This window comes from Vigna angularis, chromosome 4 (genome assembly GCF_016808095.1).
Source record: "Vigna angularis cultivar LongXiaoDou No.4 chromosome 4, ASM1680809v1, whole genome shotgun sequence".
In the NCBI taxonomy this organism is placed as follows: Eukaryota; Viridiplantae; Streptophyta; class Magnoliopsida; order Fabales; family Fabaceae; genus Vigna; species Vigna angularis.
The window spans coordinates 9,188,389-9,206,794 of record NC_068973.1 but is presented as its reverse complement, the minus strand read 5'-3'; the positions used below and the strand labels follow the sequence as shown (position 1 = coordinate 9,206,794).

Sequence of the window (18,406 nt, the reverse complement as noted above, 5' to 3'; positions counted from 1 at the left end):
ATGATGTTAGATATAGTATATTTATTTGAGAATTGTTATCTTATAAATAAACTGGTAAAAAAACCCAAGGCATATATATATTGATAAGCAATAGTAGAACAAAAGTCTTTTTATACCGACTAAATATGACATTTTATGTCGGTTCTGGAACCGGTATAGAAGCAAGAAGTATAGAAAGTAATGACTTTTTATACCAATTTCAGAACATATATAGAATATTTCACTTTTTATACCAGTTAAAGGTATAACCAATATAAAAAAAAATATTTTCAAAAATATTTTTCAAGTAACCAATATGATCCCTGAACAACTCTATGGCTAAATGCATCAGCCTTGAATGAATCTCAAATATGGAAACAAAGAAAACAACATTTGTTTAAAGACTATACCAAAAAAATCCAAAGTCATCCATATCCATGGATATAACATAACTGGAATAAGTTTATTAGACCAAAACAAGAAACAACAAGCTCTAATTTTTGAAGACAAATATACTTCAATAATAGTAGAACAACAAACACTCGTTTATTATTGTTTCACATGCACATATTCAATCTCTTTTACAACTGATTTCTCCATCTTCAATTTTCAACACCCACATCCACTCACAGATATTATAAAAAAAAAGGAAATAAAGAGAAGAAAGGGAGAAACAATCACCAACGAGTCAGAGTTTCGATTGGACACACGATGCAATGGTTGCGGAGGAAGCGGCAACTTTGGGTAACATAACTTTGCCTTATGGAGAAGATGAAAGGTCGCATGCTCCTCGTTCGCAAACATCAAGGAGAAGCAGTCAGTTGATGAAGATCTGCGAAAGACCTTAGAGTTAATCAGTACAAAGAAAGCAAAGGACTTTAATACCGGAACGGACGGTCTCTTACGCTTCAGAGGCAGAACGTGCGTTCCTAATGATGAGGAACTGAAAAGAATAATTCTTGAGGAAGGGCACCAAAGTCGTTTTAGCATACATCCAGACATGACTAAGATGTATCAAAACCTCAAAAAATCTTTTTGGTGGATTGGTATGAAGGGTGACGTGGCTCGGTTTGTGTCTTCCTGTTTAACCTGTCAGAAGGCAAAGGCAGAACATCAAAGACCAGGTGGTCTACTACAACCATTGGAGATTCCAGAATGGAAGTGGGATAGCATCTCTATGGATTTTGTGACCCACTTACCCCGTACGGTTAGGAACCACGATTCAATCTTGGTTATAGTGGATTGGTTGACAAAGAGTGCACACTTTCTTGATGTCAACTTGAAGATATCTATGACAAAGCTGGCTCAACTTTACATCCAAGAGATCGTTCGTTTGCATGGAGTGCCATCTAGCATCATCTCAGACCGAGACCCCAGATTTACCTCTCGGTTCTGGCAATCACTTCAGCAAGAATTGGGGAGTTGTTTACAGATGAGCTCAACATATCATCCTCAAAAGGATGGTAAATCTGAGAGAACAATTCAGACCCTTGAAGACTTGTTGAGAACGTGCGTATTAGATCACTTGGGTGTTTGGGACGAAGTACTACCATTGGTTGAATTCACCTACAACAACGACTTTCAGTCCAGTATTGGAATGACACCCTTTAAAGCTCTTTACGGGAGAAAGTGTAAAACACTACTTTGTTGGTTTCAAGAGGGAGAAGTGGTGTTAACTGGATCTGAAGTTATTCAGCAGACGATCGAGAAGGTGAAGTTGATTCAAGATAGGTTGAAAGCGTCTCATAGTAGGCAGAAATCTTACGCCAACAAGAGGAGAAGACCTCTGGAGTTCACTGCAGGAGATCACGTTTTCCTTAGGCTGAATCCAACTACGGGCGTTAGCAGAGCCGTTCGGCCTAAGAAGCTGTCTCCCAAGTTTATCGGTCCTTACCAGATTCCAAGGCGAATAGGACCGGTTGCGTACGAGATAGCCTTACCTCCACAGTTATCCAACCTTCATCCAGTCTTCCACGTCTCTCAACTCAGGAAGTATATAGCCGATCCCTCTCACGTGCTGGAAGTGGAGGACGTTCAGATCAAAGAAGATCGTTCGTTTGAGTTGAAGCCTGCCAGCATTGAGGATACCTGAACCAAACAATTCAGGGGGTAAAACCATCAGATTAGTTAAAGTGGTTTGGGACAAGAAGACGGGTGACTTTACATGGGAGCTGGAAGATATCATCAAGGACTTGTATCCTCACCTGTTTTCTGGTAAATTTTTATTTTCGAGGACGAAAAGTTTTGTAGTTAGGGGGAATGTCAGAATCCATTAAAACCCACTAAAAACCCCAAGTAGTGGGAGCCAAGTGCCAAGGAGAGAGTCAGCGTTTCAGTTAGTGGAAAACAGGTGGCTGAAGGAGAGTGGCCGTTCGGTTTTAGTGACGACAGTATTTAATGCCAAATTTCAAATGTCGTGCCACTTCTTTGCATGCTTTCTTTCTCCTCCAAACTGCTGAAACCGTTTCCTCCTCCTTCTCTCTAAATCTCCTTCATCTTTTCTCTAAGGAAATCTCATCTTTTCGTCTTCCGATCACTTCTCAGGCACCGTTTGAACTCTCCCGGCGTCAAGGGCTTTCCTTTAAACCGATCGGGTTGTGGTTCTAAGCCGGTGAGTTACTTTCTCCTTAGCACGTTCGTTCTTTTCGCATGCAAACCCAGATTTCTGGTTGCCTGAGCGAATCGTATTATTCTGAGTATTTCTGGTCTTTTGTTTGGATCAGTTTCTTAAAGCGTGACTGTCAAACGTTAAGGTCTTTGGTAGTGGTGAGCTTTATTATGCATATGTGAGCGTTCGGTTACGTTTAGAGGTAAGGGAAGCTTATATAATTTGATTAAGATTCTTGTTTTGAACGTTTGTATGTTTGTATGATACTTTGTTTGATTATTTAATGAGTATGAAATATGCGCGTTAATGCATGTTTGGATGTGTGGATGGATGATTGATAAACGGTGTGAACTGAGTTGAGATTGAGTTTGATATTCAAACTGCAGTATTCTAAGTAAATTTTGTAGTATGGTCAAGCGTCATTAGTGATCGTTCGATTCTTCCTGGAAGTACATGGTCTTAACTGATTTCTCATGCTTTAGGGATGTTGTCTAAGAGTCACTCTGTAATACTCTGCAGAATTTTGTAAACTATAACTGAGAGTCAATATCGACCGTTTAGTTTTCCTTTGAGCGTTAGTCTAAACTAAATTCTTCTTCTGGAGAGAAGTTCGTTCATGAAGATCGTTTTATAATATTAGATATATGTAAATGAGCGTTCGACCTAAGTGTAGTTCTTCTTTATGTTTCCTAAACAGTTTAGTTAATGTATACTATACTACTTAAAGTCGTAGATGTTATCATTATTTTTCATTAAAAATAAGTGTGGCGCAAGTGTGTGTGTGTGTGTGTATATATATATATATATATATATATATATATATATATATATATATTCATTCATTTTATAAGTTTAGTAGTGCTTGGTCTTGGACCAAGCGTTCGGTATCAGTAGCGCTCGTTCTTGATAAGTACTTGGTCTTGGACCAACGCTCGTTCAATAGTGTATGGTTTCCACATGGCTTGGTCTTAAACCAATCGCTCGGTCTCGTTTCAGTAATCTATTATTACCGTGTTTAAAATAATAGTCCTCAGCCAAACTCAATAGCGTTCGTTTCTTCATAGTATCCCATCAGTTATTAGTATTTGGTGTCAAATAGTTTTGGTCTTTAAAAGGTATTCGGCCTAGAGTCTTAGTACTTGGCCTAGGCTTCGTGGCGTCCGGTTTGAACTCTTAAGGGTCTGTTTATTGAAATAGATAAATTCGTAAATAGCGCTCGGTCACGTTAGTTTCTAAGAAGTGTTATTCCATTCGGACTTGTGCTAGGATGAGAAAGTGTGATCTTATTTCAGTTGAATGTATTGATGATGAAGTATAAGAGAATTTGAAATGTGATGCGAATGAAATAGTTTGGTTATGAAAGAGTATTCTAGGGAGGAATATCTCATAAAGTGGTTATTGATTGGTAAAGTATGAATGTGGGCAAAGCTTAGCGGACGTTTATCCTGATATTCCGTGATTACTCATTCTCACGTAGAGAGGAGTAAGTCATGTGTGAGAATAGCAAGAGGTCCTAGTCCATAAGGTTAACTTGGACAGAACGGATTAACCTCGGGTGACAGCTGTTGTAGCTACACAGGATTCATACAGTCCGAACAGTCAGAGTCAAGTGGTCGGTCTTTGCATGCCATGATGTATGAATTATGATTTTGGTTGTTGTTTGATTTAATCATGAACATTGTATGTTGTATTGAATCAATTAAATTACATAAGCTTACCCTATTTATCATTTTGTCCGTGTTGTACGTTCGGTTGTTGTCTTGTTGCAATGATCATCCGTGTGGATGTGAGCATAAGGAGAAGAGTTGCTGGAAGAAGCACTGGAAGAGGTGGGAGTAAAGGCCGAACCTTAGTAACGTTCGGTCAATTGTTGGCTTCATATTTTATAAGACCGTTCGGTATAAGTTTATTTTGTAAATCGTTCGGTCTAGTTGTAGTCAGTGGACGATTTTAATTCCCTGCTATTATGTAAGGTCGTTCGGCCATAATAGTACCTCGTTATGTGTAGAACTGATCTATAGTATTATTAATGTGATTATTCTATTATATGGTTTTATACTGTATTTTTTGAATGTTAGAGTGTCCAACTTTTTCTTTCTCTTTCATTATCCAATTTTACTTTTTCTTTTTTCTAACAGTCAAATTCACTAATTTTTTTATTATTACGAAAATTGATAATATAAATCTTTTATTCAAACAAGAGTAAAAGGACGAGTATGGATTTCATATTTAATTGACAAATATCAAGATAATACAATGAATAAAGTAAACAATAAAATAAATTCAAAACGAAGAAAGTATTCATGACAGAATGTAACAAACATGATAAAAAAATACTTATAACTTATAATATAAAAACCAATATGTTTCTTTTTTATTAAGTAGAAATAATATAGCTTTTAAATAACATCATCTAAATTGTTACACTATTATAAAACTTATTAAAGACAAATATTGAATGTTATCAATAAAAATAAAACATATTAAATCTTTTTTTCTCTTTTTATTAAATGAATAAAAATTTAAAATTTATTAAATCCTTATTAACCACACACACACACACACACATATATATATATATATATATATATTAATTGATATACTTGTATTATATTTAAAGTTGTACTATATTTAAAATAAGAAGATAATATAAAACTTTATTTGATATAATATAATAAATTCATTTAATAAATTATTATAGATGACTTTAAATTTTTTTATTTTTTATTTTTTGTGCATGAAGTTAAGTGTTACATTTTAATTCCAAAAAATAATATAACTATATTAATTATTTTAATTTTTATGAGTGATATACTAATTATTAAAAATAAAAACTGCTTATATTTAGCATTATAAAAAGTACTCAAAAATTACATTTTAGTTTTATTAAAAAAATTCAAAATAACAGTTATGATAAAATAAATATATTAATTGTTTAAAATAAAGAGAGGAATACTTTTTACATAAAACTATATTAAATATTATCTTTATCATATCAACAAGATTAATAATGAATATAAATTTTAAATATAAATTTATTATTGTTCAAAATCCACTCTACCAAGCTTGACCTCAAAACATAATTACTAATTTAGGTTTTTTAAATAATGGTATTCGTATTGTTTTTTTTTAATACTTCTATTTAATTCTTAATTTAATCTAATAAACAATGATAATTAAAACAAAATTAAAATGATAAAAAAAAGTGTATTTGAAGATAAAGAATAGTAATAGAAACAATTTAAATAGCTTGTAAGTAATAAACTAATTGAATTAGTATAAATTTAATTAAAATTTAAATAAACTATGAAAGTGTAAGCGTGAATTTATCAATTAAACTTGTGAAAAAATTAAATTCTTTTTTTAGTGACTTTAGAATTTATCAATTAAGCCGTTGACGTATAGGAAAAAATATGGAAGTGTATGTAATGTAACAGTACTGATAGGAAAAAAAAAACACAAGGAGAATAATCTCTATTAATATGAATATGTGTATGTTTCAACCACATTATAACATGAAATTCCAGAATTCTGTGAAGGAAGTGTAAAAATTATAAACTTTCAAGACAATATCTGTTGTAAAATCAGAGAATCATCCTGAATAAAAAAATGATGTAATGTTAGAGAGAAGGAAGAACAGTGAGGAATTTCAGAAGAGAGAGAATAACAGAAAGATACTTGCCACATTCCACTCTACCCCCAATTAGCGCATGAATCCTTTTAGAAGGGAATTTTCCTTACGAATCCTAGTGTTGCGCCTGCTCTACACCTCCTGCTGATCCAGCTCCACGTGTCCTTCATTCCTAACAACCTTTACCTCGCTCCCATCATGCTTCAGCTCACGTGTTACATTACCCTTCCCTTTGAAAACACCCTTGTCCTCAAGGGTGAGGGATGGATAAGATTGCTACAACAATAGAGTATCTTCCCAAGTTGCAAATTCGGGCTTGGTTGACTCCCACTGAACCAACACTTGAGGAATTTTTTCCGCACCACGAACAATTACTCTCGAATCCAAAATCTTCTCAGGTTGTAGGGCCGGTCCAAATTCTGAAGTAGTTAATGGCAAAGGAAAGTATTGATCAACTGGAGTTCCATGGAACTTCTTCAGCAAAGACACGTGAAATATTGGATGAATTCTAGCAGGGTCAGGTAAGTTCAGCTTGTAAGCAACATCACCAATCTTTTGAATGATCTCAAAGGGCCAAAAAAACGCAACCCTAATTTATGATTCTTCCTCAAAACCACAGAATGTTGACGATATGGTTGTAACTTAACCAACACCAAGTCCCTTACTTCGAAATATACCTCCTTCCTCTTCTTATCAGCCTGTCCTTTCATGTAATTATGAGCCTTCTCCAAATTGAATTTAAGCTCATGGATCAGTTGGTCACGAGCCGTTAAAGTGTCTTGAAGAGATACTGGATCCTTCAAATCTTTAACATAAGGAACAATGATTGAGGATCTCTCCCAAATACAGCCTTAAAAGGCGTCATATGAATACTATGATGATTAGCCGAATTATACCAAAATTGTGCCCAAGGAAGCATAGAATGCCAATACTTAGAATTGTCATACACAAAACATCTTAAGTACATTTCCAAGGTCTTATTTAAAACCTCTGTTTGGCCATCTGATTGACGATGATATGTTGAAGTCATAGCCAACGTTGTACCTTGAGCCTTGAAGAGTTGTTGCCAGAATGCACTAATGAATACTCGATCCCTATCTGACACCACTGTCTTAGGGAAACCATGGATCTTGACCACCTGTTGGATGAAAGCATCAGCAACCGTCCTACTATTAAAATCTAATTTGAGAGGAATGAAGTAACTGATATCCTCCCATAATTGTAGAAAAACCATTGGAGCTAGGTAATTGAGTTATGAAATCCATACTGATATCCTCCCAAATCTGTTGAGGAATAGGAAGAGGGTGTAACAACCCTAAAGGGAGTGTTTGATCAACCTTGGCTTGCTGACAAACATTACACTTCCTGACAAATTCTCTAACATCTGCTTGCATCTTCGGCCGAAAGAACTATTGACTCACCCTCGCCATAGTTCTAGTTACTCCAACATGTCCACCTATCTTCGTACTATGAAACTCATGTAAGATGGCCTGTTTGAGAGCCAATTCATCAGGAATCATCAATCTACCTTTCCAAAATAACAAGCCATCTTTGACAGTATAATCCATGTCATTGATTTCCTTAGTTAAATGCTTCTGATACAGAGAGCTCAACCATTCATCTTTAGGAATTAACTCAATTACTTTAGTTAACCACCCACTTTGAGGTTCAGACCAGGTCAAGTGAAAACTTCTGGATAAGGCATCAGCTGGAATGTTATCCTTGTCACGCTTGTACTGAATTTTGAAATCATAACCTAAAAATTTAGGTAACCACTATTGTTGTTCCGGTGTTTGTAGAGTCTGCTTCAACAACTCCTTGAGACTCTTCTGGTCAGTCTTTATAATGAATTTGTGGCCTAGGAGATAGTGTCTGAACTTTGCAAGAGCTTCAGTAATAGCATAAAACTCTCTAGTATGCACTGACTGCTTCTGCATCCTAGTTGACAGCGTTTTAGAAAAATATGCAATAGAATGGGAATTCTGACTCAAAACTGCCCCTATTCCCAAGCCTGAAGCATCAGTTTCCAGAATAAACTCTTCCTTGAAATTGGGCACAACTAGTACAAGTGCTGAAGTAAGGGCCTCCTTTAACTTATTAAAAGCAGCAGTGGCTGAATCAGACCATTTAAAAGATTCCTTTTTAAGCAACTCAGTTAGAGGGGCTACAATAGAGGCATAATTTTTAACAAACCTTCTGTAGTACCCAGTGAGACCCAAGAATCCTCTCAATTGTTTTAGTGTGGTCGGTTGAGGCCATGCTTTAACCGCTTCTAACTTGCTAGTTTCCATAGCTATCCCTACGCCAGTTAAGGTATGACCCAAATAATCAATTTTCCTGACACCAAAGGAACATTTAGAAAATTTAGCATAAAGTTGATGTTGTTGTAATGTTCTCAGTACAAATTCCAAATGAGATAGATGATCCTTCCATGTAGTACTGTAGATTAAGATATCGTCAAAAAATACCAACACAAATTTTCTCAAAACACCTTTAAAAACTTCATTCATCAAACTCTTGAATGTGGCTGGTGCATTTGTCAGTCCAAATGGCATGACTAGCCACTCAAAATGACCATGATGAGTCCTAAAAGCTGTTTTATGCCTATTTTTCGATTTAAGTAATATCTGATGATAACCAGATCACAAGTCAAGCTTTGAAAAAAAAACAAGCACCAAAGACCTCATCTATCAACTCATCAACAGTAGGTATAGGAACGGTGTCTTTGATGGTAATGGCATTGAGAGCTATGTAATCAGTACAAACCCTCAAAGATCCATCTTTCTTTTTGACTAAGATGATTGGAAAAGAGAAAGGACTGGTACTGTGTTGCACTACTCCTTCTTCCAACAAACCTGCCACTAACTTCTCGATTTTCTCCTTCTGACTATGAGGGTATCGATATGGTCTAACTTTAATTGGTTGTGAACGTTCCACCAAAGGAATGGAGTGGTCATGTGTCCTAGGGGAGGTAAGGACGTAGGATTTGTAAACACAACAACATATTTATGTAGCAACAAAACCAATTCAAGTTCCATATCTATAGGGAGTTCTAGCTCAGGAAATTGTAAGAATGCGGTTCAATGAGTTGCATAAAAATTTCCGCAATGGAATTGGTATGGACAAGTATTTTAATATGGTGACATTATGCAAGAGTAGGCAAAATTGTATGATCACCTTGTAATGTGATATACTTATCATTGTATAAGATCTTCAGCTGTAATGAAGAGTAATCAACAATGATTTTAACCAGCTAGCACCAAGAACCAAGTCAGCTCCAGCAACGAGTAGTAAGAAAGCTGATAATTGAAATTTTACTCCCTGTGTCCGAATAGTTAACTCGCTAACCAAGCCTTCAGCAGCCATGTACTTACCATTCCCCACCATGACTCTGAACATAGGAGTTGGTTCGACAGGTAATTTCAAAAACTTAGCAATTCTTGGTTGCAGGAAATTATCAGAGCTACCTCAATCAACCAAAACCTGGACAGGTAGGGAACCAATGTGTGCAACAAAACGGATGGTACCAACACCTGTTCCTCCATTCAAAGCCTTGAAGGACAAATGCAATGCCTCCTCAGTATCCACAGCTCCAATTGTAATATTGGGAAATTCCATTTCTGGTGTCGGGACTTCTAACTCCTTTTCATCCTCTTCCATTATAACATTAAATACTGTCGGTTGGGACACTTATGATTGAAAGAAAATTTCTCATCACAAAAATAACAAAGGCCCTTCTTTCTTCGTAGTTGCATTTCAGCAGGACTAATTTTTTTCACATTGGAATTTCTAAAAAGAGGTCCTGAAGGGGTGGGTAATAATGCAGGTAGAGGCCGAAAAATGTCAGGAGGTTTCGGAGGGTTTCCGGAAACATTATTCTGGTTAGAATTGAAGATAATATTAGAATATATATGGCCATGTGTTTGAGTTCGACCAGTAGCAGCAGGGACATATTTTTCCTCAAACAATTTAGCTAGTGACACAGCTCTCAATAAATTGGTAGGACTCTAAGCTACATCATCTCTTCTAATATCTTTATTCAATCCACTTAAAAAACAATTTAAAAGAACTTCAGAAGTTAAACCGTTAGATTGGTTGGCTAAACTCATGAATTTCAGATAATAATCAGAAACTGTACCAGTTTGTGTCAATTTGAACAACTCAGCCATGGGATTATCAAACGGGGAAGGACCAAATTGTGACTCCAAAGCACGTTTCAGATCGCTCCAAGACTGGAAGACCTTCTCCTTTTGCAACATCTGGAACCATGGAATGACATCCTTCTCAAAGTGCATCGCAACTATCTCCACCCTCTCCAAATCCGGAGTATTGTGGTAATTGAAGAACTTTTCTGCCTTAAAGATTCATTCTAACACTGGAGTTTGACCATCGAAGTGAGGAAAACCCAACGATATGTCCCGAACAGGCATCGCTACCGAAAACGTTCCGGTATTTGTCGACGATGATCCATTCTTTGAGTTCGTATCACCAACGTGCTAAGTTTGAAGTTTGATTAGATGATTAATTGCTATCTGCATCTGGTTCATGCGCTGCTCTGTTTTATCAATCAGTTCTTGATTCATCGTATCTCTATCATTTTGCTTTTCCATCCAACTCACCAACGAAGTAACATGTGTCTGTAATTCCTTTAAACGGGTGTTCTCAGTCATTGGAGTCAATGAAAGCACCAATGTAACAATACTGTAATAGGAAAAAAAACACAAGGAGAATAATCTCTATTAATATGAATATGTGTCTGTTTCAACCACACTATAACATGAAATTCCAGAATTCTGTGAAGGAAGTGTAAAAATTATAAAATTCCAAAACAATATCTGCTGTAAAATCAGAGAATCATCCTGCATCAAAAAATGATGTAATGTCAGAGAGAAGGAATAACAGTGAGGAATTTCAGAAGAGAGAGAATAATAGAAAGATACTTGCCACATTCCACTCTGCCCCCAATTAGCGCACGAATCCTTTTAGAAGGGAATTTTTCTTACGAATCCTAGTGTTGCGCCTGCTCTCTACCTCCTGCTGATCTAGCTCCACGTGTCCTTCATTCCTAACAACCTTTCCCTCGCTCCCATCATACTTCAGCTCACGTGTTATAGTGTACGTATGAGAAAATAAACAAGGGAGTATAGTTTGTTGGTAGAAAGTTTGGCTAATTAATTATTAATTAGAGATAAGGAATCAGCTGCAGTAATACGGGAGAAATTGAAGAACATGAAAGTTAATATAATAAAAAAATTAGTGGATTTGACTGTTAGGGAAAAGAAAAAATGAAATTAGGAACTATTAATATAGAAGAGAGAAAAAACTGAACACAGCAAAGGAGAAAAGAGAAAAAGTACTGATTCATTCGTCACGTACGGAGTTAATGTCGTTGCTACCAATTTATCGGATAAGACTTCATTCATACAATTTTTACAATTTTAGAACCTAATTTATGAATTTTTAAAACCGGATACTAAACTAAAAAAACCACTTAATATATCAAACAAGTAAACATTTAAGTTAAAAAAAAAAGTAGTTTTATTCCAAATACATTCAAGTATGAATTAAATATTGCACAAAAATAAAATAGATTTTGACACAATATCCATCACAACGTAATACAACACCCAAATTGAATTAATTTTACACACAATCACAATCACAACCACACATAAATACATACATATACGTTCTGTTTTAATTTATACATACAGATAAATATTACATCACAACTATTATTTCATTTAAAGCACTACTAAAATGTGCAATAATTCATAACTACTTTTTTAAAAGAAATTTACTTTAAGAAAACCAGCTATTCGAAATAGCTTAACATGAATTAAAATTGAGTTTTTTTTTTTTTTTTTTGTTAAAAGTTGACTATTTTCTTAAAAACAATATGGAAACAAAGGAGTTCAAATTTCTTGAAGTCATTCTCAAATTTCCTCTTTATCCAATGAACTTTATACACACATATATATGTAACATAAATACCATGCATTGTTGACGTACAAAACAAATACAGTAGTTCACACTTGCCAATTGGCAAATCCACCAAAGACGGTGCTCCATGTTTGTGGAATTCCGCAGAATTTAAGCCAACATGCCAGAAGCAATATTCTCCTTGCTTTCTTCTTCATCCATTGTATCACAGAGTGCTCTTCCCCTTGTCTCTGGCAAGAATATTCCATAAACCCCACTGAAACCTATCACCAACCCAAAAACCCCGTAACACAGAAACTTGTTCGCTCTTCCAGCACTCACCAGCATTGGACTGACCGCGCCACCGAGCACCACTGCTAACCTTGCCATGGACAGTGCTGAGTTCCTCACACATGTTGGGAAGAGTTCGGTGGTGTAGATGAGGTAGATGTTAAACGAAGAACATGCGCTGAAGAATGATATCAACTCGAACCCTATTTGGAGATTGCTCCATGGCTTGACTTCAACGATGGACAAGAGGCTGAAAACACCACTGAGAATGGTGAAGAGAAGGAGTGCAATTCTCCTGTTGAAGTTGTCTATGAAGAAGAAGACAATCAATGCAGAGGGTAACTCGGATAAGGCATTGAAAGTGACACCCAAGTAGAGGTTGAAGGAGAGGTTTTGAAGACCTAGTGGCATGCCATAATAGACCAATCCTATGCCTATACCCATTGCCATAATTGCGAAGAGCCTTCGAGATGACCATTTCTTCTGTAGCAGAATTCTGAGGGCTGAGAACAAATCCACGTTCCAAGTTTCTTCCTTGTGGGACATGTTATTAATAGCCAAATCCAGGTTGCTTTTAGTGACAGATGTGATGCATTTCAGCGTGGCCACGGCTTCTTCTGTCCTTCCTCGCACTAGAAGCCATCTTGGGGATTCCGTAACGAACACCTTCACCAATATGCAGTAGATAATCGTTGAAATCGATGTCCACAGATAAAGGTTCCTCCACGAAGAACTCCTGTTTACGTAAGCCATGACTGGTAGGGACAAGAACCCTACATATATGCACACCACAAACACCTCAAAACTCTCACTTTACTTTTCATATTATAAAAATTAATAAATTAAGCTATTTATATTATTCAATAATAATAATAATACTTGTAAGACAACTGTGACTCTCACGTGGACAAATAAAGAGGAAACCATGTAGATGTTGCCTTTTTGTCAATAACATACATTATAAAGTGGTCTTTGTTTGGGACCCTGTAGGACTTTTCGATAATAATTGACCTCAGGCATTTCTTTCAGTATACTTAATTTATTAAAATTTAAATAAAAATAATTTTACTCATTTTATTTGATAATATAATTGATTTAATAGTGGTTTTATTTCCATTGACTTTTCTCTTTCAAGTTCTGATAAGTAGTTAAAAAAATTATTCTTAAATTGTCATCCAATATTAACTGATTTTTATTTTAACCCGTGGACAGAAGGTGACTTACGACCACTTGCTCCGCGCGTGCTGACCTACCTATAGTAAAGAAAAAGAAGCCGATGACACTGGTCTGGCCGCGCCGCCGTTTGCCTACGATCTCGGTGGCGAGCACGAGCGCGGAAGTTCCAATGGTGGCGCGAGCGAAGCCGCAGAGGAACTTGAGCGCGGAGTAGATCCAAACGTTGGGCGAGAGAGTGGCGAGAAGAGAAGTGATGCCCATGATGAGGCAGGAGAAAAAGAGCACGTTCTTTCGCCCGAGCGAGGAGTCAGCCAGCGAGGCCAGCCCGAATCCTCCCACCAAGCACCCCACGAAGAAGCTCGAAGTGGGAAGCCCGGAGATTACGGAGTTCGCGCATTCCAGACCCCACTCTGACACGGTGGAAGCATGCGCAGGCCCGTCCCACGCCCACCACTCCCTGGGGAGGTCGCAGAGTGTGGCGGCGGCGGAGCAGTCATTGTCAGCGCTGGTGCAGTGCCAGGAGGGCTGGGCGTCGGTGAAGACGGTGATGAAGGTCTGTTGGGCGTCGAAGAGCCAGGCGACGGAGACAAGTACTGATTGGAGGAACTGGGACCAGTTGAACTCGCCTATGCAGAGTTCGACGGTGGATCCCAGGGATGGGTGGTGTTTGTTGGGTGGTGGTGATGGTGGTTGTTCTAGTGTGTCAGATGATGGATTGGGTTGGCAGAGGAGAGGGGTGGGATCTGCCATGAAAAGAACAAAAATATACTTTTTTTTCTTCTCTCGTGGTTTTCACGCTTATGCAAATTGTGTGTGTGTATGCAAGGGGTTTATAAGGTGTGGAACGTTGGATCTTTCTCGATTCATCTTGGTTTATCTTCCAGTAATATATGACTCAGTTAACCCTATCTTATCAAAAGCAGAATTAATATATTGAAATTGTATATTTATGTTAAAGAAATTTCTTTATATTTTTTAGTGTATAAATTAGTTCTAATTGTAGAAAAGTTGTTTATTTTTCTTATAAAGAAACTCTAGTAAGTATGTTCTAAATATAACACCAACCATTTTAAAATATATATTGTAAAAAATTAGATAAATCTGTTGTAAATTTATAAAAATTTGTTCAAACTAAGTGGGATCATTATGAGATAAAAGAATTTCCACGTAAAGACGAATATGATGTTTGTAAGTATGGATAAATATATATTGGAAAAAAAAAATCTGAATTTTTACATGAATCTCATTGTTTTACAGAGTTATATATTAGCTGTTAATTTCTGACCGAATAGCAGTATTAAAAAGCTGAACAGGTATAATATCACATTTTTTTATAATTTTGTGTATTGTTTAATTAATTAAATTAATAAGATAAACTGATAAATACTAATTCAGTCACACTGTAAACTAATTTAAAAATGAAAGGGGAAGTTTTGAATTTAAGAAGTTAAACTAAAATTTTAAAATATAAATGAAAGAATATATATTGATATATATAATATAAAATCATTTTACATGCAAGTAGTCATTAATTATAAGAAGATGTGATTCAGTTGTTGGTCTTATCTTATTAGTGCTGCATCAAGTTGAAGTGGCAAATTGGTCTTGCCACGTGGTTTTAATAAATAAACATAAATCTGTTGTGAATCGGTATTGATAAGATAAATATATTAATAGTCATTTAAGAGAAAGTCTATAAATAATAAATAATTCACTTACTTTTTACTAGGAAAATAATTACTTCTTATTCATTAAAATTATGCTAACTGATAACAACACTAGAGAGTATTTAACTATGTTATTTTGGCCTTTTAATGTCAGTTTCAGAATCGACGTTTTTGTAGGTGACGTTAATTAAATGTTGGACTCAAACAGGTCCGACATCTTTTCAAACGTCGGTTACTGCATGACCCCGACGTTTAAAGGGATTCATAAACGTCGGACAATGCAATGTCAGACGTCTAAAGGGTTCCATAGACGTCAGACATTGCATTAACCGACGTCTACCGCAACTCATGTCTTTGGGTAGCGTAGTAGCACCTTCTTCATTTGCTAGTTTCGTCATAGAAAATGTTGCGTCTTTTGGATCTCTTATGGCATTTCAACTTAAAATCGAATTTGGGTCTTTGCCTAGTTCTATTAAAACCGCCAATGAAAACGAACGGTGACAATAGAACTAGGCAAGGACCGAAGTTCGATTTTGGGTTGAAACGCTATAAGACATCCAAAAGACGCAAGCTTTTCTTACGAGGAAACTAGCAAAGAGAGAATGCGGTACTACGCTACCCAAAGACACGAGAAAAACTACACCAAAACACAACAAAAACTCATTTTAACCAGTTCTAATGAAAGATAATCAACCAAAGACTAATATAATCAGAATAAAAGGACGTTTGAATGGTTCAAACGAGACAAAAACGCACCTGGAAAAGCAATGCCGCCGAGAGAAAATGCAAGAAGAAAGACGATGAAGTGCTCGTAACAGTGAGTTTGATGTCTAATTTAACAGTAAATTAGATGTCGGTTCCCCAGGTGAACCGACGTCTATTCTGGCCTAGACGTCGGAGCCTCACTAATATGACGTCCAAAACAACTTTTCATCAGGCCATTTAGACGTCGGATGGCGTGATCCGACGTTTATACAGCGAAAAATAATAATTTTTCATCTACCTGTCAGACATATACACGTCCGTTAGGTGGGGCATCAACGTCTATAATCGAATATAGACGTCGGGGTGGCGGGATCAGACGTCTCTAAGACGGAAAGAAATGACTTTTCACCTACCTGTCAGGTATTAAGACGTCTATTAGAAGGGGTCCCGACGTTTTTAATATTATAGACGTTGGGGCCCTCCTAACATACGTCTATATGTCCACTTATTTACGAAAATGCTACCGGTCAATAATTTACGTTGATTATTTTGTAATCCAACGTTTATGGGGAAACGCTAAAGTCCAATTCTATATTAGTGTAAGTAATTTTTTTCTTCACAAAATTTGGAAAAGTCAAAAGAAAAAAAAGCTTCCAATTTAGCAGCTTACCCTTTTCTGTCATGCTAACATAAATACACTTCTCATTAATGATTTTATATTTATAATATGACAATATAAAATAAATAATAAAAATGTTATCCAAAACACTAAAAAAGAATCCAATATATTGTAAACTTAACAAATAACAAAGAATCCTTATAAATAACAAAATATTCAAAAACTTAAACCTATATAAACTATATTCAATCTTAATAAAATATATTATACTAGTTCATATCAGAATCGATTCTACATCCATTATTAGTATTTCCTCAAGAAATAATAAATGAGTTTGTACAAAACAATTGTAACATTCTAAAGGATATTAGTCTCAATCCTACTTTAGATATCAAAGAGATTCTTTGTTTTTTCCATTCTTGACTCACTTTAAAAGGATTCTGATCTTATATACTTTCCGGTTATAGAATAAAATGTCTAGCCTTATCAACTCTATAACAACCAATCCAGAAAAAAATACTACTGAAAAACCCAGCAAATAACAACACAAAAACAAACTTGAAAACAATTTAGAAAATCAAAATGAAAAGAAGTTACCACAACATAAACACACTTATAACTCACTTACACAACACAACCTTTGAGAAATCTTTGAAATATTTGAAAGCACGTGGTGATTACATTTTTATCTCAAAATATGTTCTTATCTTATATAAAATGTGTGTATATATTTCTCTCCCAATAGTTGCATAAATTCTTACAAAGATTGGGGTTGATATTCTTCTTTTTATAGTGTTTTAAAAACATAATTTGAAAACAAATACTGACATAAGTATATCTCATCAAATACTAAAACTTGATTCAAACTAATAGTTAGATTTATAAATGAGCCTAAAAAACAATGGATTTAGTAAGTTCATTGTAACCTAAGTCTGGACATTTACATATGTCATAGTGAGTAAGAACTTTTTCTTAACTTCTTACCACCTAATATTTTAGTTTATGTGACTTAGAACATTAGTTAATTATAAAGATATTTGTTAGAACATTGGTGTCAATACTTAATTCACAAATAAAAAAATTATTCACATATCATATCATATTTTTATAACCTAAATTCATACAATTTTTATGATTCTAAAAAATCATTATCATACAAAGCTAATTTAAAATAACTATTAATCAATCAACTATACAAATTAATATTCATTTCACATATAAAGACATTCCCATTGAATTCATTAAAAATACCATAAGATAAAAAAGAGAAAAAAAAAATATTTTAGTTGGTTCAATTAAGCGAAAATTTCATTGCTTGAGAAAATCCTAGCTAAGAACATATGTTGAGATACAGTTCTATTTTTTTCTTGGGCAAATAATCTTTCACTTGGATTATAACAGGACTCACAGTAAAGTCTGAATCTCTATTCTATTTTTTCTTGAGTGAAAATCTTTCACTTGAGCGAAAATGTAAGAAAATCAACCATATGTCCCATATCTAATTTATTTTCAAAGTTTTATCGAAACCAATTTAACTAGTACAACTTTCAAATTGTACAATCCATAACTTGGTTAAACATCATCCTTCATTCATTCCAACTCAATCTTAATAATTCAAATTCAATGTATATATCCAAACTATATGTGTGTATACATGTATATTCATTCACATAAAATTCAAAAATGCTTTTGTCTAGCGTTGAGTACTTTGCTTCAAAATAACCATGACTTCCAATTTGTCTGAGATGCATCATTATACTTGTACAAACTGATAAATACAACAATTTCGTCAATTTAAAATATACAAA

At 35.2% G+C, this 18,406-nt stretch overlaps 1 protein-coding gene across 1 annotated transcript; it reads right to left on the bottom strand.

Annotated features, from left to right (window-relative positions):
* Nucleotides 1-12,138: 12,138 nt before the first annotated feature.
* LOC108344719 (organic cation/carnitine transporter 3) lies at nucleotides 12,139-14,433 on the bottom strand. Its single transcript, XM_017583189.2, has 2 exons — nucleotides 13,685-14,433; nucleotides 12,139-13,204 (listed from the first exon to the last, which is right to left on the bottom strand). The coding sequence occupies exons 1-2, from the start codon at nucleotides 14,355-14,357 to the stop codon at nucleotides 12,312-12,314; spliced, it is 1,566 nt and encodes a 521-aa protein (XP_017438678.1). The 5' UTR covers nucleotides 14,358-14,433; the 3' UTR covers nucleotides 12,139-12,311.
* Nucleotides 14,434-18,406: the final 3,973 nt, after the last annotated feature.